At 41.0% G+C, this 24,673-nt stretch overlaps 1 protein-coding gene across 1 annotated transcript in view; it reads left to right on the top strand.

Annotated features, from left to right (window-relative positions):
• slc4a5a (solute carrier family 4 member 5a) overlaps window positions 1–24,673 on the top strand; it is a 111,185-nt gene that overhangs the window by 61,042 nt on the left and 25,470 nt on the right. Inside the window, exons 14-22 of the mRNA XM_022666875.2 lie at window positions 1,108–1,241; window positions 2,543–2,814; window positions 7,832–7,866; window positions 11,514–11,705; window positions 14,294–14,407; window positions 16,229–16,390; window positions 16,749–16,927; window positions 18,402–18,474; window positions 20,157–20,225. Of these exons, the coding sequence (XP_022522596.2) occupies window positions 1,108–1,241; window positions 2,543–2,814; window positions 7,832–7,866; window positions 11,514–11,705; window positions 14,294–14,407; window positions 16,229–16,390; window positions 16,749–16,927; window positions 18,402–18,474; window positions 20,157–20,225 (1,230 nt within the window). The remainder of the gene's footprint in view (window positions 1–1,107; window positions 1,242–2,542; window positions 2,815–7,831; window positions 7,867–11,513; window positions 11,706–14,293; window positions 14,408–16,228; window positions 16,391–16,748; window positions 16,928–18,401; window positions 18,475–20,156; window positions 20,226–24,673) is intronic.

Genomic DNA, 24,673 nt, shown 5'->3' with positions numbered 1-24,673 from the left:
AAGAGAGATAGAAGTCAGAAAGAGTAACAGAAGTCAGTCTCCAAACACAAGCAGCTACAGAAAAGCACCAGAAATAGAAGCTCAATTTGTCGCTAGTCGTTTTTAATAAAGAAAATGCCGCTATAAGGACTAGGAAAGTCTCAGGTTCAACTCAGAACAGAATGAAAATGCTCCCATCATGGATTTTTCCACTAAAAGATCGCTGATTCGCTTATTTCGCTGTCAATCAAAAAGGGACTCCGCCTCAGACAGATCATCCAATCATCGTGCAGAAGCTGAGCGTCCGAGCCGGCCGAGGCCAGCCCACTGCTCCATAGACCCCCAGAGACGCTGAGCGTCCGATGGGCGGGACAAATCCCAGCATTTATCCAATGACTCGTCTCGTTTGGCCGCGCGCTTTGCTCCGCTATTGAAGTCTGTGCACTGTTTAAAGCAGCGCTGTGAAGCTGCGGGAGTGAGTGAGAGGAAAGCCGCGGCATTACCAGTGATAAGAAGAAGCTGATTCTGTTCAGCACGTTGTAGTGCATATTTAATCAGTGACATGTACACACAACAGTATATATTTAATCACTTTTTTTTTTTTTACATTTTAGGGGAAGCTGAGCTTCCCTTGCAGTCTTAGAGCAATCGCCACTGACAGCTAAGTAGCAGTTGAATGTGTGGGGCAATTGGCCAAATAAATGGGGGAGGAATTTTTTTTCTCAGTGTGAGTGGATGTAACGGCCATGGATTTCCAGAAATAAAAGGGAAGCTACACTGATTAATCTGCGGGAAACACACTCTCTAGAGTCTCTACAGTGTCTCTACAGTGTGTCAGCCCAAACCTAAATCAACCATAACAGGTGGTAAATGGTGCATGTAGTTTTCGGCTCTAGGGAGCTCATATCATATCATCTCTATGTGGGTGGCTGGTTTTCTCCTACAGCACTGCTGGTGTTGTATCTCTGCTGGTGGGAGAACCTCTTGTTTGCGGAGGGGTGGGATTTCTCCTCTGACCGTGTGTTCTGTATTGACAGCTCTGGGAAATTTCTGACCTAAAATCAATAACCACCTTTTCTCTCTCTCTCTGTCTTTTTTCCTTTCTCTCTCTCTATTTCTCTCCATTAGGGAGTGATGGAGAGTTTCCTGGGAACAGCGCTGGCGGGGACGGTCTTCTGCCTGTTCAGTGGACAGCCCCTCATCATCCTCAGCTCCACCGGGCCCATCCTCATCTTTGAGAAGCTTCTGTATGAATTCAGCAAGTGAGAACATCTTCATTATTCTCTTCATATCTTCTGGCTTAAGGAAGTGATAGTCTGTACATAGGACACTATTTTAGGGCTCTATTTCCTGTCACCAGGAAATTACATGTATAAATGTGCACACAAAATAACTTTTAAATACATTTTATTATCAAGTATAGTGTCTTGTTCATTGATCTAATTGCAAAAGTAAGTAAAAAATAATACTTAGAACACTGAAAAATAGCATTTGTTACCTGTTCCCACTCTCTAACAATAAACGTTAATATTAAATATAATTATTAAAATCCTTCAGAGATGTATTTATTTCTTTTGCATTGTACTTGTGACTCCAAATCCCATCTATGCTCTAAAAACATTTTTCATAAAAAAAATCCATAATATTTAAGTAAAAAATAAAATGCACATTTTAGTTGTGTCCCTGGGTTACACTCAGTCCTGTTACCGTAGCAAATTACCCTGATCATCTGAAACATCTGGAACATTCTACATCTACATCACATCTACAACAGGAAGTGACATCATCAGATAAAAATTAAGTTCCCTCATGACTGAGGAGCTCAATCTTAACACTGTTACCTGTTACCTAAATTAATTCTTAGATCGTATTTGATCATTTTTAAAATACGATTTTTGGGAAAATCACAAAAATGTGCTCAGTGTCCTCATGCTATTAGCATAGTTGACATTTAGCTATTTTTCATGTTTTTGCATAATTCTATGCTTAAAAACTCATTCCTGTTACTTTGATTCCTGTTACTCTTGACATAAAAAGTAACAGGAGTGAGTTCCAGTAACAGGAGTGAGTTCCAGTTACAGGAATGTGTGCAATTAACAGGAGTGCATGTTCAATTATTTAAACATGCAGTCTATAACCATTTCTTTAAAATAAAGACTTTATTGTGAGAAAATCAAAGAAATTAGTGGACTTGCTTTTAAACATGCTTTTTAAAACATGCTTCGGATTAGAAACCTTTTTAAAAATTGGCCGTGTTGACAATTCACTGCCAAGATAGCAATGAACATCTGACTGTTGACGTCTGTCTAGGTTGTATTCAGTCAGTGGCGCACCTGTGTTTTTTGTTGCCAGGATAAACAAGCTATATTTAAGAAATGTACCTAAACACACCTGACTCCCAGACCAACACGCCCATCAGTGTAGATATATTCACAACCACTGTTGCAATTTAAACGATGCAGGTGGAAGAAGAGGTGAAAATAGACTGTTGGTGTGGTGTAAGATAGCAATGAGCATCACAACGCAAAAATATATCACAACCAAACCCTCTTCTCTGCCTCAGGAGCAACAGCATCGACTACATGGAGCTGCGGCTGTGGATCGGCATGCACTCGTGCGCGCAGTGCCTGTTACTGGTGGCCACGGACGCCAGCTACATCATAAAGTACATGACCCGCTTCACAGAGGAGGGCTTCTCCAGCCTCATCTCCTTCATCTTCATCTCAGACGCCATCAAGAAAATGGTGGGCTCCTTCAAGTACTATCCCATCAACACGGACTTCAAACCCGACTACGTCACCGCCTACAAGTGTGAATGCATCGCCCCCGACCCAAGTGAGTGCAGTCTTACAGCAGAACATTAACAGTGTTTTTGTTGGAGCATGATGAACGGCATTAGCCAGCACTAGTCTGGATCACTTTACCTATCTCTAATAATGAAATAATAGTTAAAATGCCCATTCATAATAGTGGTTGTGATATATAACATAGCTATATATATACAGCTCTTAAAAATGATAAGTTTCTTTGATTTTACCAAATTGAAAACCTCTGGAATATAATCAAGAGGAAGATGGATGATCACAAGCCATTAAAACAAGCTGAACTGCTTAAATTAAGTAAAGGCATAAATTTATCCAAAAGACTGGTGGAGGAGAACTTGATGCCAAGATGCATGAAAACTGTGATTAAAAAGCAGGGTTATTCCACCAAATATTGATTTCTGAACTCTTAAACTTTATGAATATGAACTTGTTTTATTTGCATTATTTGAGGTCTGAAAGCTCTGCATCTTTTTTGTTATTTCAGCCATTTCTCATTTTCTGTAAATAAATGCTCTAAATGACAATATTTTTATTTGGAATTTGGGAGAAATGTTATTCGTAGTTTACAGTAAAAATGTTGGTTATCTATACTTTACTAGAGTACTTATTTGACATTTTCACACAATTATCTGAACTTTCTGCTCCTTACATTTAAATAAAAATAGCCTTGTTACTTCTATTTTATTTCAGCTCGTTTTCATTCCGGCTTCTCATCGTTCAATAAAACCTCTATCCAGATAAATCTCTCCATCCAGATAGAGATAGAGTGAATCTGATTGTGATTGGATGTAGAGAAGTATAAACATATACCATTCGGACTTCCTATTGGTTTATACTGTGATCCATCACACCTGCAGACGCCCTGCACCCCCCGCCCCCCCCCCACACAGACACACACTCCAGCAGGAACATAGCAGATGTATGTAGTCTAGTATGAAGATGATCCGTGCAGAGACTCAAGAGAACTCCAGACAAACTCCAGTCCAACTAAAGCTTTAACTTTAATATATTTACATTCTACTAAAATACATTCATTTACAATCAGCATATATGCAGCTGAAACAGGGAACAGCCTAGTGCAAAATCCCAAATTATATTATCAACATTAACAGTTTAAAAATAGAACATTATTGACATTACGGCTTTTAGAAAAATGTGTTTTGTTTTTCTTTGACTTTTATACCTAAAATTAAAAGTAGTTTTTGCACTTTTACTTTTTTTTTTTTTTTTTTTTGTTTTGTTTTTTTTGCCCGCCACCACCCCCCCTCTTCGGAGGACCAATTTACCTTTATTGTTTATTAGTGTTATACAAAGTTTTAGGTTAAAAAACAAAAAAATATCTAATAGGAAAAAATAAAAAATAAATAAATTAAATAAACAAAACAAAACAAAAAAAAAAGCGGGGGGGGTAGTGGAGAAAAGGGGGAAGAAAAAAGAAATTAACATATAGAAAAAAATGTATAATAATAATAATAACAATTAAAGCATACAAAACAATTTGTAAACCACAAGAAAAAAAATTATAACAAACAAGAGACAAATATTAGTGTAACGCGGGGTAAATGCGGGGTAAATGCGGGTAAGACCAATACTTTAATAAATAACAAATAAATAAATAAACAGACAGGGGAATAACGAATAAATATGAATACATAAACAAACAGGGAAAACCAACAAAGAGCTAAGCTAAACAGATAAGTGGCTAAACTAAACAGATAATAACTAAACAGGGCTAGGGAATATAAATACGTAAATATATACAAAATAAACAAAGAAACAAACAGGAAATAAACGTGACTAGAAATAAACAAGAGCGTGAAAATACAAACAACCAAGGAACGAGAAAAGAGCTAAAACGTGAACGTGGCGAGACAGACAACAGGGGAAGGTGCAAAGACCGACGAATAAACATGGACTAAACTGTGCTATAAATAGTAACAAGAAACACTGAACACCTGGGGAAGAGGGCAGAGCTACAAATTACACACACCTGATGGAAAAGTACTGGAGAAACACACTAGGAAACGGGGAAAACACAGGAAAACATAGCGAGGGCGTAACAGAAGCCCCTCCCTAAACGCGCAGCTCCCGAGGCGCGTAAAAATGAACCCCGGGGGCCGGCGGCGGGGAGAGGCCGGGAAACACCAGAGACGAGACCGGGGACTTGACTTGAGACAAAACAGGAGATGGGACAGAAGATTGACAAAGAAAGGAGACGGAACAGGGGACGTGACTGGAGACTGGACAGGAAACTGGACAGGGGACGATGACTGGACGTGAGACATGACAGGTGACTGGACAGGACTGGACATGGGCGAGACAGAAGACTGGACGGGAAACTGGACAGGGGACGATGACTGGACGTGAGACATGACAGGTGACTGGACAGGACTAGACATGGGAACAGGAACCAAAACATTGACAGGAACGGACACAAAAACGGTGACAGGAACAGGCACAGACAAACCAGACAGGACAGGAACCGGAACATAGACAGACACGGGGACCAGAACAGGAAGCGACATGGGGACCAGAACCACTTGGGGATGCCCAGGACTGGCTAAAGTCTGTGGGGTAGTCCATGGAGCCAGCCTGGGCAAAGTTCTTGGGCTGGAGTCCGGGGGCCTTGGGGCAGACCTGGGCACACGGGGCTTAGGGCAAAACTTAGTCCTGGGTGCAGGGACTGGCGTGGGTGTGGTGACGGGCCTCGCTAGCGACGCGACGGCTTGGGCAGCAGAAGCTGGAGGTGCGGCATCTCGGGCAGCTGGAGCTGACGGCGCGGCGACTCGGGCAGCAGGAGCTGCCGGTGCGGCGACTCGGGCAGTAGGAACTGGCGGTGCAGCATCTCGAGCAGCTGGAGCTGACGGCGCGGCGACTTGAGCAGCTGGGGTTCCGGGGGGCAGGAGTAGTAGAGTGTAGCGGCGTAGCCATGGAAACCTTGGAGCGGAGGTCTGCTGCCGCCCTCGGAGCCTCGAAAACCCGGACTGGAGCTGCTGATTCCCCGGAAGAGTCCAGCGCATTGGAGCGCGGCTGGGCGGCAGCCGAGGAGGCTGGATCTGCCGCCGTAGGAGAAGCAGGTGCCGCTGCAGCCGGAGAGGAAAGCGCCGTAGCAGCCAAAGAAACATGAGCCGTGGAGAAGCTTGGAGCTGCAGCCGCCGGAGATGCTAACTGAGTTAGCCGCGTAGCCTTGGAGAAGCTTGGAGCTGCAGCCGCCGGAGATGCTAGCTGGTTAGCCGCTGAAGCTAGCTGCGGAGCCGCCGAGGTGGAGCGCACCCTGGGAGGCAGGTGGAGTACAGCCTCCGCAGCCAGCGGCAAGCGGGCTCTCGTCGGGAAAGAGAACTCGTCCTCCGAACTGGACGCGGCTGCGAGGAGGTCCACGTAATCCCAGAAATAGTCCTCACAGCCCGCGTTAGTGCCCGTCTTGCCTACCCCGCGGTTCGGAGCGAGGCCGATGGCCCCAACCGTTAGCCCCCCCCCAAGAAAATCCTCCAGATCTTGGGACCTCTTAGAGCGCCGTGACCGAGGCCTTCTTCGGCCTTCTTCGGCCTCGGATTATCCTGCGCCGAGGTCCCAAAGGGAGCGTGACGGATGGCCAGCTTGCATCCAGCCCAAGGGTGACCCGCAAAATCCATTTGGTCGGTCTTTATGTAACGCGGGGATGAGACGGGAGGTGGATTTAAATGCGGGTAAGACCAATACTTTAATAAATAACAAATAAATAAATAAACAGACAGGGGAATAACGAATAAATATGAATACATAAACAAACAGGGAAAACCAACAAAGAGCTAAGCTAAACAGATAAGTGGCTAAACTAAACAGATAATAACTAAACAGGGCTAGGGAATATAAACAGGGATAAATACGTAAATATATACAAAATAAACAAAGAAACAAACAGGAAATAAACGTGACTAGAAATAAACAAGAGCGTGAAAATACAAACAACCAAGGAACGAGAAAAGAGCTAAAACGTGAACGTGGCGAGACAGACAACAGGGGAAGGTGCAAAGACCGACGAATAAACATGGACTAAACTGTGCTATAAATAGTAACAAGAAACACTGAACACCTGGGGAAGAGGGCAGAGCTACAAATTACACACACCTGATGGAAAAGTACTAGAGAAACACACTAGGAAACGGGGAAAACACAGGAAAACATAGCGAGGGCGTAACAATTAGGAAACAACAACAAATAGATCTGAATATTTACAGAAAAAGAATGGAGGAATAGATAAGGAAGATATATACGTATATATATATTTTTTTTTTCTTGTTTGATGTTATGTGGTAATAGATAGAGAGAAGAGAGAAAAGAGATAAAGAGAGAGATAGTAGAAGTACAGGAACATTTGGGTACAGGTGTTAGATTTATGGTTATTGTGAAAATGGTTGTGTTAGTGGTGTATGATTGACCTGTGTGTGAAAGCTGATGGAGTCACTGATGTAAGAGGTTGTTTATATATATGTTTATATTTTAAACCCTGGTATCTATACTACCTACAGAGCAATGAATGGAGGTACTTTTTAATATATGAATGTATTAATTTGTAACTATGACTGTTGTAACTGATTTGTACTGTGGTTGCTTTCGCTGCAAACCCCCGACACGGCCGCCGCTTCACACGTGTGAGTATCATCACTGCTTTCTTGCTATCTTTCTTTTTTTTTCTCTTCTGAGTTAAATTGGCTGTTATACGGCCATGATGCGCTGCATGCCAATTAAATACAGAAGCGCTTTCTCTCATAAAACATGCTTTTGCTGATCTCCGGGGATCTCAGAGCTCTCCAAATTAAAATTCCCGGTTTGTAGCGTTTAGCCCGAACCCATCTGCCGTCACAGATGCACAGATGTGGTGTGACCTGACAGCAAATTGCCAAATTTCCATCTCAGATTCATCTTCTATCAGTTTGGTGCTCATCCTGATCCTCTCTCTCTTTCTCTCTCTCTCTATCTTCTCATTCTTTACCCTCCCATAACCCCACCTGTTTGTGCAGTGGCTCCAATGATCTTGGCTGTTGTAGTTCCAGTGCCGGATAACACTTCTGCTCTCTTTGGTGTAAGTGCTGCTGCTGCTTCTTCTTCTTCTTCTTCTTCTGTTTTTTCTGGTTCTTGCTGTTATTGTTTTTGGCTGCAGACCGGGCTTGTCAGATTCATGTGGGATTAGGAGTTCCAGACTCATCTCGCTTTTTGATTTGTGTCTTAAATGACTCTCATTTATATTCAAATGGGATTTCTGCTCCGGTGATAGACTCTCGAGAGGCAGTGAAGGACGTGGGGATGAAAATGGATTCAGTTTTGCTCTTTTTTTTTTTTTTGCTTCTTTTTTTTTGGTGTACCTTCTGCTCTCTGTTTTATTTATTGGCCTTTTTTAGTTTTTTTTTATCTATCACTTTTAATAATATATATATTTAAATATTTTATTGCTCAATTCATTCCTGCTGAAGTGCTAATGCAAAGTTCTTTTGTGCTGAAACATTAAAAATTAAATTTTGTGTAAAAATTCAGCCAGATTCACAATGTCAAAAAATTAGCAAGCAGCAAAAAGTTGAAAAAGAAAGTCGAGGTTAATCGATATTTGATCAATCAAAAATAATTAAGTATAAATACTATGTTATCTTAATTAAGTAAAAAAAATGTTGGTCATCTATACTTTACTATACTTAATTTAGAGTAATTATTTGACATTTTCACACAATTATCTGAACTTTCTACTTTTTACATTTTAATAAAAATATAGCCCCTTTACTCCTGTTTCATTTCAGCTCGTTTTAATTCCGGCTTCTCATCGTTCAATAAAATCAGTAAAAAGGACGTGGGGATGAATGAGGATTCAGTTTTGCTCTTTTTTTTTCATTTGTTTGCATTGTACCTTCTGCTCTCTCTTTTATTTGGCCTTTTTTATGTTTTTTATAAAAAATAATTCTGTCTCTCACTCTCTTACATAAGAACCCAATGTCTCTTTATTATAAGGCCCAACTCGATATCCAGTCCTGAAACCTGATATTTTCTCACGTGCTGTCGAGATCAGGAGATACAGTTTTATACAAAAGTATAAAAAAGTATGAAAAAGTATAAAAAAGTATAAAAAAGTACAAAAAAGTATAAAAAGTATAAAAAAGTACAAAAAAGTATAAAAAGGTATGAAAAAGTATAAAAAAAGTATAAAAAAGTAAGAAAAAAGTAGGAAAATGTATAAAAAAGTATTAAAAAGTATGAAAAAGTATAAAAAAGTATGAAAAAGTATGAAAAAGTATAAAAAAGTATGAGAAAGGATTAAAAAATATTAAAAAGTATGAAAAAGTATAAAAGAGTATAAAAAAGTACAAAAAAGTATAAAAAAGTATGAAAAAGTATAAAAAAGTATAAAAAAGTAAGAAAAAAGTAGGAAAATGTATAAAAAAGTATAAAAAAGTATAAAAAAGTATGAAAAAGTATAAAAAAGTATGAAAAAGTATGAAAAAGTATAAAAAAGTATGAGAAAGGATTAAAAAGTATAAAAAAGTATGAAAAAGTATAAAAAAGTATGAAAAAGTATAAAAAAGTATAAAAAAATATGAAAAAGTATGAAAAAGTATGCAAAAGTATAAAAAAATATGAAAAAGTATAAAAAAGTATGAAAAAATATGAAAAAATATGAAAAAGTATGAAAAAGTTTGGGCAACCCCTGATAATTTTTCATGATTTTCTTGTTAACACTGTACATTAAGTGTTGATTAACTAACATGAATTAATGCATCAGTTACCATGAATAAGACATGAGGTAATACATTAACAATGCTTAGATAGTGTTAATGAAACACAGAAAAGCATAATTAATTAATGTTACTTTCACATGAAATGTAGATGAAGGAACATTAGAAGTAAAGGTGATTAATAAAGTTAAGATTAACACTAAAAAAATGTTTTTTATTAATAATGTTAACTAATGTTTATTAAACAAGTAACAACTGCTCTTCTTGTCATTTGCCTATACAGTATGCTGCATGTATGCATTCAGTAACTGTTAGTCATAAATATATTTGGCTGTGATGATAACACTTATGTAGTGGTAGCCAGTTACTTGTTTTATTTACAGATGTCAGTTAACTAATATAAAATTATATATTTAAATTTTTACTTCTATTGGAAATACTGTACATTTCTCCATGGATTAGAATTATTTCACTTTCACTTTACATAAGGTCAGGTCTGAGTTTTTTCTTAATCTTTGAAGTGTCTACTTCAAAGTGTCTACTTTTACTTGAGGTAAAAACCTATGCAGACAAATGAGCACACTGTTCCATACAATTCTGGGGAAAAGAATTCAATAGAAGTTTTTTATTTTTAAGTTTTTGACACATTTTGACTCAATTCTGGGACAAAAATATAAAAAAGAAAATTACAGAAAATATTAAGGTCACATACATATATACATATGTTTTCACATTATACTAAAATCCTGTGCACTAAATAAAAACATCTTGAGTTTTTTGTTAATCTTTGAAGTGTCTATTTTAAGATTCTGACAGGTAGCAGGACACAAAATGTCCTGTGGGGCTTATTTTTAACCTTTTACTACATCTATCCCATTTCTGAACCTGAAAGAATTGTGCAGAAATTGGCATAGCTCCTTCAGTTAAAAACCTATACAGACAAATTAGCACACTTTTCCATACAATTCTGGGGAAAAGAATTCAACATAATGGTTATTTTTAAGTTTTTGACACATTTTTTCTCAATTCTGGGACAAAAATATAAAAAATGAGCAGAAAATGTTTAGTTTGCCTGTATGTTTTCACATTATACTAAAATCCTGTGCACTAAATAAAAACATTGGGATTTTTCTTCATCTTTGAAGTGTCTACTTTAGGATTCTGACAGGTAACAGGACACAAAATGTCCCGTGGGGCTTATTTTTAACATTTTATTACATCTATTCCAATTCCGAACCTAAAAAAAAGCTCCTTCATTTAAAACCTATACAGACAAATGAGCACACTTTTCCATACAATTATGGGCGAAGGAATCCGTTAGAATAGTTATTTTTAAGTTAAGTTTTGACATATTTTGACTTATTTTTGTCCCAGAATTATCAAAAATGAGCAGAAAATGTTTAGTTTGCCTGTATGTTTTCACATTATACTAAAATCCTGTGCACTAAAACAACCTATACAGACAAATGAACACACTTTTCCATACAATTAGGGGCCAAGAAATTCAATAGAATTTTTATATACTTATTTTATACTTATTATATACTTATTTTTGTCCCAGAATTATCAACAATTAGCAGAAAATGTTAAGTTTGCCTGTATGTTTTCACATTATACTAAAATCCTGTGCACTAAATAAAAACATTGGTATTTTTCTAAATCTTTGAAGTATCTACTTTAAGATTCTGACCGGTAGCAGGACACAAAATGTCCTGTGGGGCTTATTTTTAACATTTTACTACATCTAGTCCAATTCCGAACCTGAAAAAAACATGAATTAATTGGCTTAGCTCCTTCAGTTAAAAATGAGCACACTTTTCCATACAATTCTGGGGAAAAAATTCAACAGAATGGTTATTTTTAAGTTTTTGACACATTTTGTCTCAATTCTGGGACAAAAAGATAAAAAATGAGCAGAAAATGTTAAGGTTATTTGAAAAACAGAAATGTCCACCTCTCACTTTCCCATCCCCTCTCTATGACTCTCTCTCTCTCTCTGCTTCTCTCCCAGATGAATATAACAGCTCTGGACTGGACGCAGCTCAGTAAGAAAGAGTGTGTGAAGTACGGCGGCTCTCTGGTGGGGAAGTCCTGTAAATTCGTGCCTGATCTGGCCCTCATGTCCTTCATCCTGTTCTTCGGCACTTACTCCATGACCGTCTCGCTGAAGAAGTTCAAGTTCAGCCGCTACTTTCCTACAAAGGTGAGCACAGGGAGGTGTGTGGGAGGAGCGAGAAGTGATGAGGGAATTCACACACTGTGCTAAACCAGACCTGACGTCCTCAGATAGTACCGGACATCGACTGCAGACTCTCTGTCACACACTCTAACAGCTACAGATGCTGAATCACTCGGGAGAATCAGCTCACGTTCTCCTCAGGAGAACACTGTCATGGTCAGAACAGAATAGCAGACAAGCGCAGATACTGATAAAAACAATAGATGTTTATTATAGGAATAAACAGATGTAATCAGGGTCGATACAGAAACAAGGGTGATCACCAGTAGACAGAGCAATGAAGACAAAACCATACCATAAACGAGAGACAGTCCAGAGTTCATACACAAGCAATCCAGTATCAGAGATAATCCAAGAGGCGGTGGTGAAAGTATAGTCCAGGTCATACACAAACAATCCAATATCAAAGGCAGAGGCAAGAATCGGCGTCGAGAAACAAAAAGCAAGGTCATACACAAAGTAAACTGAGACAAGAGATAAGTAACGCTTTGTACGAGGATAACCTACAATACGCGGCGTGGTAGTCTGTTTGGCGTGCACCTTTATAGTGCCAGTAATCAGTATTCGGGACTTCCTGGAGGAAGCAGGTGAGGTGTCACGTGATCAGGTGAGTGCGTGATGTCAGCGGGTGGTGCATTCTGGGTAGTGTAGTTGTTAACCTGAGAACCTCCGTTAGAGCTTGGTGTGGAAGGGACAGAGGAGCTAACAGCACCAGACGTGACAAACACATAGAGGGGGTGCATATACTAGTGCATCTCAAAAAATGCAATATCATTGAAATTTATTTTATTATTATTTGTTTTTATATTAATAAATTAGTTCAACATGTGGAACTCATCACACTTAAAATCCTTTCATTTTTCCAAAAGTCTTCAGTGCGTCTTTTAATCCGGTGCTCTTTATGTATGAACCTAACCAGTCGGGTATTAAGGAGCAGTGAAGCCACTAAAGCCGCTAAAGTACTGCGTTATACACAGTGTTGGGTACGTTACTTTGAAAAAGTGATTAGTAATACACTCTAAGAAATATAAGTACAGATTTGTACCTAAAAGGGTACAAAGCTTGTCGCTGGGGCTGTATCTTATATTGAGGTACAAAAAAGTACCTTTCAGTGAAAGTCCTTTTTTGTACCCATGGTTTTTGTGACAGTAAAGATTATAAAGATTATAAACATTAGCATCAACTAAATATGACTCAAAAACTTGATGATCCAAAATTGTCAGGCTTTCAAATAAAAAAATGTGCAAATAAAATATATATAGTTTATTAGTACAGTGATACAGAATACTGAATGTACCTTATGGCTGGTTAAATGGTACAAATTTGTACTTATTGCTGTTAGAAATTACTTTGTACTTCAGAGGGAACAAATCAGACCCCGTAAAGACCAATATTATACCTTTGAGGGTACAATTATGAAGAGTGTACCTTTGAGTACAAAAAAGTACTCATATCGTACCTCTGTTTTTTAGAGTGTAGTTACTAGTTACTTCTCCAAAAAGTAACTTAGTTACTCCACAATAAAAGTAACTAGTTTCCAGTAAAAGTAACTATCGCATTACTATTGCGTAACGCAAATAGTAACTTAACCAGTGTGTTTTTAAATTTTGCGTGTGTAAATTAATTCTTGCGAGCGCAAATGTGAATTATGTTCGAGCTGAACAGAACATCACTCTCGAGCTTCATTTTCCTCCTCTCGAATTCACAGTTCTCCTCATGCGGCATGCAAATTACCTGTGTTTTTTGTTTCTGCTCGAGCGAGGCATTTGCGCTAGAGTTTTGAAAGGGGTGGTTTTGACAGTTTAGGGGCGGAGTCAGGGTCGACTCCCTCAGCAAATACTATTGGCTGATATCACCAGGGTTTGTGACAGACCGCCTAACAGGGCTAACCCAGGCTAACAGCGGGTTGTTTGGATTTTAGCATCGCTAGTTAGCTAACTCGCCAGTTGTCCTTATAGTGTTTGCTGAGGAAGGCGATCCTGACCCCGTCCCCAAACTGTCAAAAGCACCCCTTTTAAAACTTGAGCGCAAAAGTCTCTCTTGAGCAGAAACAAAAACCACAGGTAATTTGCATTGCGTGCAAAGAGAACTGTGAATGAGATGAGAAAAATTAAGCTCGAGAGCGATATTCGGTTCAGCTTGCACACAATTCTTCAATTGGTACTTTTGGCAGTGTGGGCAGTGTGCCAAGTCCTGCTGGAAAATGAAATCTGCATCTCTATAAAAGTTGTCAGTAGCAGAGGGAAGCATGAAGTGCTGTAAGATTTTGAGGGAAAACAAAACTGCACTGACTTTAGACTTGATAATAAAACACAGTGGATCAACACCAGCAGATGTCAGACATGTCTCTTTATCCAAACCATCACTGATTGGTGGAAACTTCACACTAGACCTCGAGCAGTTTGGACTGTGTGTCTCTCCACTCTTCCTCCAGACTCTGATTCCTCCCTTGATTTACAAACAAAATGTAAAATGTACTGGTGATCAGTGATATGTTATGTTGTGATATTATTGATATTATTTGTGTTTTGTTCTGTGTTTTAACGTTTTAGCTGCGGAAGCTCATCAGCGACTTCTCCATTTTCATGTCCATCATGACGTTCGTGGGTCTGGACATGCTGATTGGCCTGAAAACACCCAAACTCATTGTTCCCACTGAGTTTAAGGTAAAACAAGCTACATGCATGCATGCAACCTAATTCCTTCACGTACAGGAGTTGGACAATGAAACTGAAACACCTGCCATTTTACTGTGGGAGGTTTCATCATGGCTAAATTGGAGCAGCCTGGTGTTCAATCTTCATTAACTGCACATTATTGCACCAGTAAGAGCAGAGTGTGAAGGTTCAATTAGCAGGGTAAGAGCACAGTTCTGCTCTAAATATTGCAATGCACACAACATTATGGGAGACATACCAGAGTTCAAAAGAGGACACATTGTTGGTGCACGTCTTGCTGGAGCATCTGTGACCAATACAGCACGTCTTTGTGATGTATCAAGAGCCACGGTATCCAGGGTAACGTCAGCATTGTCACGGTCTCGCTCTGTTCCCCTGTGTTTCTCCTGTAATTTTCGTCACGTGTGTCTAATTTGTAGCTCCGCCCCTCGTTACCTGTCCCCCAGGTGTTCATTGTTTCATGTTTAGTATAAATAGTACCTGTTAGTCTACGTTTGCGGTCGGTCTTTGCACCTTCCAACGTTGTCTGTCTCGTCACGTCTTAGCTTAGTTTTGCCACGTTTCTAGTTCTTTGTTTAGTTTGTATTATTTGTTTATCTCTAGTTTGTTACTATTCCTGGTTTTGTACATATTTACGTATTTATTCCTTTATATTTTCCCTAGCCCTGTTTAGTCACTTTCTGTTTAGCTTAGCTCTTTGTTGGTTTTCCCTGTTTGTTTATGTACATTTACTTATTCGTTATTCCCCTGTTTGTTTGTTTACTTATTATTCATTAAAGTCTGTCTTACCCGCTTTTACGTCCGCCTCCCGTCTGGTCCCGCGTTACAAGCATACCACCAAGAAGGACCAACCACATCCAACAGGATTAACTGTGGACGCTGTAAGAGGAAGCTGTGAAGTTCTCTAAAGTTCTCCCTGGGGTAATCATCAGACCCTGTGCATTTCCAACAAGTCAGTTATCAGAAAACACTGCCTGTTTCGAATGAGCTACAACTGATCCCAAGGCATGAACCACCAAACCAAAAAATAAAAAAAATATTTTTTAATCCTGTTTAATCATCTATATCTGGGTTAACCCTTTAAAACCTAGGCTGTGTTTTTTTCTTCGTTTTCAGGTCTAATAACACAGTAATTATATCAGACAGACACATGTGCTGATCTCTTTTACTCCAGAAGACATACGGCTGCTCAAAAATATAATCATTTAAAATGTAAAAGGAAGCAGAATTGATATATTTTTCTGGAACTGGCCATGTTTTTGTCAAAATTTTACCAAGCGCCAGTTTTTTAACATATTTTTGCATGTATAGACTTTAAATATATTCACACCTAAGATATCTTTTCAAAAATGGTTACTAGAGTGTTTATGAGATGAAAGCATAAGAATATTGATGATGGTTCATTACCAGAGGTGGAAAGTAACAAATTACATTTACTCACATTACTGTAATTGAGCAGATTTTATGAGTAATTTGTCATTTTTAAAGTAGTTTTTAAAATAGGTAATTTTACTTTTGCTCAAGTACATTTTGACGCAAGTTACTTCGCTACAAAGTAACTATGTAACTTTTACTCAAAGTACAGTTTAAATTAAGTACTTTTTAACTTTTACTCGAGAAGAATTTTAGCAAAGTAAAGTTACTTTTACTTAATTACAATTTTTCTGTACTTTTTCCACCTCTGCAAATATCACAGGCGTGTAATAGTCAGCGAGGTCTTAAAGGTAACTTCTAAGCAACTGAAGGCCTCCTCGCTCACATTGGCTTATATTAATGTTCACATTAATGTTGTTGCTATGTCTGTAACAGCCCACCCGTCCGGACCGGGGCTGGATTGTGATGCCGTTTGGGAAGAACCCGTGGTGGGTGTATCTAGCCAGCTCCGTCCCTGCTCTCCTCGTCACCATCCTCATCTTCATGGACCAGCAGATCAGCGCTGTCATCGTCAACAGGAAGGAGAACAAGCTAAAGGTACATTCTTTACAAAGATACGCACTCTGAACAACAAGTTAAATGCTTTTAAATACTTTTTTTTTTTTTTTATTGATTTGGTTGTTCTTATTTTTATTTGATCATTTTTGTTTTAATTTATTTTATTCTATATTTTATTTTAATAGAAATGTCAAATTTCCTACTATTTTATTAAATTGTTACTTATTAATTGTTTTATTTGTTTTATATTACTTTTACATTTTGCAGTTTTATTAAATTTTATTGTGAAGCACTTTGAGCTACATTGTTACGTATGAAAGGTGCTATATAAATAAAGTTAATTATTATTATTATTATTATTATTATTATACTGAAGCCTTCTTCTTGTCTTTAACAGAAAGGGTGTGGTTATCACCTGGACCTGTTCTGGGTGGGGATCCTGATGGCCACCTGCTCCTTCATGGGGCTTCCGTGGTACGTAGCGGCTACGGTCATCTCCATCGCCCACATCGACTCCCTGAAGATGGAGAGCGAGTCCAGTGCTCCGGGAGAGCAGCCCCAGTTCCTGGGTGTGAGGTACGAGTGCTGATGCAGAAATCCTAGATCACTTTAATCATAATTATTATTTTTATTTGTATATAGCATCTGAGGGATTTTTGCATATATCCTCCCGAGACCTGGAAATTAACCTTTTTCCACTGTCGTGGCCATAGGTCTGAGATCTATATTTTACACACCATTAAATAGAAATCTTGCTATATTTCCTGGTGTTTTGTAGTTGTTGTGTAAAAGGACTGTCTATTTTATTATAATATCTCAGGGTAGTTTTGATGTATTACTGAGCCTAAATGAGAGCTTAAATGGAGGAATAAACACTAGTCTAGCTCCATATTCCATATTCTCGATCAGATCCAGCTATCAAATGTACATCTTTTTAATTGAGCTAAACTGCTGATAAGGTGCCGATTAATTTGATATATTAGCAACCAGATATTATACTGCTATGAACAAACGCTGTCTCTGCTTCTCCATGCTGTTTACACACTAAGAGCGTGGTATGTGCAGTTTCCATTAAAAACAGTGTTGAAAAATGTGCAGCAGCAAATTTTCAGCGTTCTATATTTACTTTCTTGCTCCTGCACCAGACAGCTCTGACCAATCAGAGGAGACGATGTGCTTACGTGGTTTATTGGTGCACATTTTGGTGCGTTTAGGTTTATATGCCTGTGTGAAAACAAACCAAACAGAGAGAGAAACGCTTCAAATAAACAAAATCATCAACTTATCCGGGTCATAGAAACTATAACACAACTACAGGTGTGAAAACGCTCTTTTATACTCAGCAAATAAAGCTCTAATTCAGAAATCCTTACAAAACCAAGCTGAGGTGTTTATAATAAAAAGTTTCCTCTATTTAATTGATCAGGCATTCTTTATTCCTAACTTTTAACCTGAAATTAGTGGCTGATAATGTGTGTAATAATGCGTATTTTCGAATCGTTAAGCTTATTTAATTATTTGTGGGACCGGGTCTTTGTCTGCTCCGCCTATTGGAGACATGGCTTAGCATCTAGCATCTTAGGATCTAGTGGCCCCCAGTAGTGTATAATGATATCACATTTGGTTTGTATTTGGCTTGTAAGCGCTGCACGTTGCTAGGTTATCTGTATGTGGTGGAATAATACATGGCGAGCTTTGATTACAGTGCATTACCGGCTGATAATGTCACTCGTATGATGCCTCTCAGCCAATCACATTGCAGGGTCGGAACTTACCTTGTTATAAACACAGTGATTAATTACATTTAATTTAATTATAGCCTTTTTCAGGGTCTCAGGGGATATTTTTCTATTGTCAAAATCTAAGGACAGGATTTTACTCTATTTATTCTGAAACAGTGGATGTTTTTTCAGGTTCAGTGATTAAAGATTAATAAAGACGTGCACTCAGTTAAACTAAACGCAGTGACAGGGTGCACAGTGCCTGCAGTTCATCTCCATTCTGCATGTTTTTTCCTCCGCCCCCCGGGCTGCGCCGCTCTGACCCGCAGGGAACAGCGGATAACAGGGATCCTGGTGTTCGTGCTGACCGGAGTCTCCATCTTCCTGGCCCCCATCCTGCAGGTGAGCTCAGGACACGTCAGGCCTCGTTATGGATGGACCCCGTTCACCCGTTCGAGGGGATGAGTAATCGTGCACGGCTCGAGGACAGATCAGGCTGCGATTATGAAATATACCGTACAGGCCAAAAGTTTGGACACGCCTTCTCTTTTTCAATGCGTTTTCTTTATTTTCATGACTATTTACATTGTAGATTCTCACTGAAGCATCAAAACTATGAATGAACACATGTGGAGTTTTAAAACACTAAAAACATGTTTTATATTCTAGTTTCTTCAAAATAGCCCCCCTTTGCTCTGATTACTGCTTTGCACACTCTTGGCATCATTCTCTCAATGAGCTTCAAGAGGTGGCCACCTGAAATATTTCCAAAGTTTTCCAACAGTCTTAAAGGAAGGAAGGAGTTCCCAGAGGTGTTTATTAGCCCTTGTTGCTCCTTTGCCTTCTTCACTCTGTGCTCCAGCTCACCCCAAACCATCTGGATTGGGTTCAGGTCCGGTGACTGTGGAGGTTCAGCTCATTTTTATTAAGCACATAAAACTCCACATGTGTTCATTCATAGTTTTGATGCTTCAGTGAGAATCTACAATGTAAATAGTCATGAAAATAAAGAAAACGTATTGAAAAAAAGGTGTGTCCAAACTTTTGGCCTGTACTGTATATATATATATATATATATATATATATAAACCTCTAGCAGGCAGCAGTTACCAGTAGAAGATGTATCAGTGTACATCTGAACATTCAGGTTTTATTCTTTATATATACCCTTGTTAAAAAAATAAACTTAATTGTACTTTAAACATATTGAGAAATGTCTAAGTATGCTAAAAAAATATACTAACAAATGTATGTACTAAAATATATTAAAAATACATTATTATTATGCTTTCATCAAGTGTTTAAAAGTTAACATTTGATTATACTTTTAAAAAAGAGTGTATTAAAATAACTGCTATGAAGTACACTTTTAGTTTAATGTAACTCAATATCCTTCTAAAATACTTATTTCCAAATATACTTTAGAACTGCCAACTGCATAAAACTGGGGTAGCACAACTCTGAACTCTGTAAAGAGTGAACTCCAAGACAGCATACTATAAGCACTAGAAAAAAAGAATAACGGTAACTTGCTCTTACAGCCTATAACATATATTACATATATTACACTACATTACATATATTACACTAAAGCACGACTAGGATAAGGTAAGAAGCTTTGGGCAACAGACACAAACACAAAGATGGTGAGTAAGGGAGAGGCCACACCCAATATGCAAATATATGGTGCCAGGAGCCTATGGGAAAGCCTATGGAAAAGCTGTATGAACCCTACTGTAGAAAGAGCATTGACACGTGTAGTATACAGTACTAAAAGTTGGTTGAAATCACATTTTTTTTAAATGGCTCAACAAACATTTTTCCTGGTTAAAGTTCTCTGAACTCATTTTATTGAGTTGTTCTGGCTGGTAAGTTTTATTATTTCGGATATTTTATATCGGAGTTCTACTTTAAAAGTGCTAAACAAACCACAATACTCTGTGAAGAAGCATTTAGGAGCTCTTATCTGTGGAGCTGTTAACTTGTGGTTTCCGAGGCTGGTAACTCTGATAAACTTATCCTATACAACAGTAGTATCTTCTGCTCTTGCATATATTTGAGTGTGTTCTGTTTTTTCTCCTCAGTTTATTCCCATGCCTGTGCTGTACGGTGTGTTTCTCTACATGGGCGTGGCATCTCTCAGTGGGATCCAGGTGAGCAGCTTTGCCACTGAAAAACATCAGCTACAAATCAGCACTGCTGTCACACTCGCATTTTCTGCAGGAACTGCAATCTACAGGGGTTGGACAATGAAACTGAAACACCTGGTTTTAGACCACAATAATGTATTGTGGTGACGGGCAGTTCTGGTGGAAACAGGAGAGTTGAGGTGCACATTGAATTCTGCGTGATTTGATCAGCCGTGGTTTTCTGTTTTTTGGATCCAATCCGGATTAGCACCCGAACATCCCTTTCAGACAGCTTCCTCTTACAGCGTCCACAGTTAATCCTGTTGGATGTGGTTGGTTCTTCTTGGTGGTATGCTAATGTTACCCTGGATACCGTGGATCTTGATACATCACAAAGACTTGCTGTCTTGGTCACAGATGCTCCAGCAAGACGTGCACCAACAATTTGTCCTCTTTTGAACTCTGGTATGTCACCCATAATATTGTGTGCATTGCAATATTTCTACTAATTGAACCTTCCCACTCTTCACGCTCTTACTGGTGCAATACTGTGCAATTAATGAAGATTGGCCACCAGGCTGCTCCAATTTAGTTATGAAACCTTCCACACTAAAATGACAGGTGTTTCAGTTTCATTGCCCAACTCCTGTAGTTGCAATACATTTATGGTAGAAATAATTCATTTTCCAATGAAGTTTTCAGTCTTCAGAAGAAATAAAGGGACTAGTCTCACTGCTCCAATACTTTTGGAGGGGACTGTATTTAATATCTATGTTTGCTTTTTGATAATATATGATTAAAAAACAGTGACTTACAGCATTGACCTTAGAAATCTCCTAACTGATGACTGCAATTGAGGTAATTGGAAACCATTTCTTGCTCAGACATTTACGTGAATGTACCCTGTTTAGTAATTGCGGGGTGGCTGCCGTGGTGTCGTCCCTGATTCAACCTCGAGGCCATCTGTCCCCGATTCCTCCCGCTCTCCTCCTTAAAGTTAGGCATTAGCTGACACACCTCTGCCTCCGTCGCTCAGGGTAATGGGAAAGAGATCAGTCCCGGCGCTGTGCGATAAGGTAACACGCTGTCTCGGAACAGCGCTCTTTGCTCCCGAGATGCTCCCGAGAAGGATGTGGACGATACGTCTGAGCCCTGGCAGCGAGACGCTGGACAGCAGGGCGTCTGGGGGCCGGTATCTCTATCTATATGCAGGACAGTGCTCGGCCAGTCTGCATACGAGCATGATGAGGAGTCAGGTTGTATGCAACAAAGGGTAGCAGAGGACAGATGCTGCTTGTACGACACCTGGCAATCAATCCGTGACAGCTGGAGGCCAGCAGCCACTGAGCGGCGCTGGGAAAAGACTTAAAATATGGAAAAAAGGGTATTTTGATTCATTATTCAGGTGCTGAGGGCTAGATGGTTGCAAGGACGGTTCTGGAGACAGAGTAGGTTATTTACACCAATTAAGCATATCATTATGACCACCTGTTTCCTACTTTCTAAACCAGATATACATTTATTTCAGCCTACACCTCAATCTGATTAGCATGGTGGTGGTGTATGAGGTGTTAGTGAGTGTTGAGCTGGTGGTACAGTGAGTGGATCAGATACAGCTGTCATGAATGAGGATGGAGGGATGGACGTAAGTGCACAATATTGTTTATTTAAACAAACTAGATTATAAAAACAGAAAACAAAACACGGGTAGCGCAATAACTCAAAAAAACAAGATAAGGATATAAATCTAACTAAGACAAAGACTAGAAAAACTGAGGAAACATGAAACTCTAAATAGAACTCTAAACATAAAATAACCTGAGAACACAAAGATAACAACCTGAACAAACTTAGAACACTTACATACAGAGGACAAGGATACAAAAGACTCAACACTGAACGCTCAAACAGAGGGGCTTAAATACATGAGGAGAGTGAGGAACACCTGGGCTTGGATAACGAGGGGGCAGGGTTACAAACAAGACACAGGTGAGAACACTAATAGTTAGGGCGGGACTAGGGCGGGGCTAGGGCGGAAACAGGTACAAAAACACAACACAAGCACATGTCAGGGAACACATGACAGGTAAACAGAGGGGCAGGAGCACAAGAGACCAAATGAGGGAGACAGACATGGGCTAAACTGTGACATCACCCCCCCTCAACGGCGCCACTACCAGAGGCGCCGAGAGAGAGGGAACAGAAAAACAAGACAAGGCTAGACAAGACCAGAGAAAGAACACAGGGGCAGGAACTGAGACAGGAGACTAGACAGGAGAAACATACTGGGACTGGAATGGAGACTGGGGAGGTGGAAAAAACAGAGACTGGACAGGGGACGAGAACTGAGACTGGACAGAGGGCTGTACATTGGGCAGGGATGCAGAAAGGGCAGGGGACATGAATAAAGACTGGACAGGGGACGGAGACTGGACGAAAGACTGGACAGGGGACGGAGACTGGACAGGGGACGGAGACTGGACGAAAGACTGTACAGGGGACTGAGACTGGACGAAAGACTGGACAGGGGACTGAGACTTGACGAAAGACTGGACAGGGGACTGAGACTGGACAGGGGGCTGGACGTTAGATTGGGACAGAGACTGGACTGTGGAGGAGAACCTAGACTGGGCAAGGGGCTTAGACTGGACAGAGGACTTGGGCTGGACAAACTGGGTCTGGACAAGACAGGGCGATGGAACCGGGACAAATACACTTACTGGGACTGACACAAATACGGTGACCGGGATGGGAACAGAAAAACCACCGGGGACAGGAATGGGAACAAACACAGAAACTGGGACCAGGACAGGGAGAGACATGGGAACAAACAAAACTTGGGGATGCCCAGGACTGGCTAAAGTCTGTGGGGTAGTTAGAGGGGCCAGCCTGGGCACAGTTCTTGGGCAGAGGTCCGGGGGCCTTGGGGCGGGCCTAGGAGCCCGTGACCTGGGAGCAGGCCTGGGGATAGGCCTGGGGGCATACAAAGTTCTGGGAGTGGGCACAGGGTCAGAGGCGGCCGGAGCCGCGGGCACAGGGTCAGAGGCGGCCGGAGCCGCGGGCACAGGGTCAGAGGCGGCCGGAGCCGCGGGCACAGGGTCAGAGGCGGCCGGAGCCGCGGGCACAGGGTCAGAGGCGGCCGGAGCCGCGGGCACAGGGTCAGAGGCGGCCGGAGCCGCGGGCACAGGGTCAGAGGCGGCCGGAGCCGCGGGCACAGGGTCAGAGGCGGCCGGAGCCGCGGGCACAGGGTCTGGAGCAGTGGGTACCACGTGGGCGGCAGGCATTGCTGGTGCTGGAGCTGAGGCTGGAGCAGTGGGAGCTGCTGGAGCTGAGGCTGGAGCAGCGGGAGCTGCTGGAGCTGGAGCTGAGGCTGGAGCAGCGGGAGCTGCTGGCGCTGGAGCTGAAGTAGCAGGAGCTGCTGGTGCTGGAGCTGAAGCAGCGGGAGCTGCTGGTGCTGGAGCTGAAGCAGCGGGAGCTGCTGGTGCTGGAGCTGGGGCAGCAGGTGCTGGAGCTGGAGCTGGGGCAGCAGGTGCTGGAGCTGGGGCAGCAGGTGCTGGAGCTGAGGCAGCAGGTACTGGAGCTGGAGCTGAGGCAGCAGGTACTGGAGCTGCAGCTGAGGCAGCAGGTACTGGAGCTGGAGCTGAGGCAGCAGGTACTGGAGCTGGAGCTGAGGCAGCAGGTACTGGAGCTGGAGCTGAGGCAGCAGGTACTGGAGCTGGAGCTGAGGCAGCAGGTGCTGGAGCTGGAGCTGAGGCAGCAGGTGCTGGAGCTGGAGCTGAGGCAGCAGGTGCTGGAGCTGGAGCTGAGGCAGCAGGTGCTGGAGCTGGAGCTGGGGCAGCAGGTGCTGGAGCTGGAGCTGGGGCAGCAGGTGCTGGAGCTGGAGCTGGGGCAGCAGGTGCTGGAGCTGGAGCTGGGGCAGCAGGTGCTGGAGCTGGGGCAGCAGGTGCTGGAGCTGAGGCTGAGGCAGCAGGTGCTGGAGCTGGCTGTAGAGCTCGGGCAGCGGCGGGTGCAGCTTGGGCAGGCTCGGAGGGTTCCAACCCGAGGAAAGGCGCTGGGAGCGGAATATCTCCTCGGATTTGCTCGGCGAGGAGCCGGAGAAATTCAAGGTCCGCCTTCCGAGTAGCATGCCACTGTGCTACGTCCATATTTAGGTTGAGTCTTATGTCATGAATGAGGATGGAGGGATGGACGTAAGTGCACAATATTGTTTATTTAAACAAACTAGATTATAAAAACAGAAAACAAAACACGGGTAGCGCAATAACTCAAAAAAACAAGATAAGGATATAAATCTAACTAAGACAAAGACTAGAAAAACTGAGGAAACATGAAACTCTAAATAGAACTCTAAACATAAAATAACCTGAGAACACAAAGATAACAACCTGAACAAACTTAGAACACTTACATACAGAGGACAAGGATACAAAAGACTCAACACTGAACGCTCAAACAGAGGGGCTTAAATACAT

The sequence above is a fragment of the Astyanax mexicanus genome, chromosome 22 (assembly GCF_023375975.1).
Source record: "Astyanax mexicanus isolate ESR-SI-001 chromosome 22, AstMex3_surface, whole genome shotgun sequence".
NCBI classification, from domain to species: Eukaryota; Metazoa; Chordata; class Actinopteri; order Characiformes; family Acestrorhamphidae; genus Astyanax; species Astyanax mexicanus.
The sequence above is the reverse complement of the archived record's forward strand: the minus strand, read 5'-3'. Positions and strand labels throughout refer to the sequence as shown.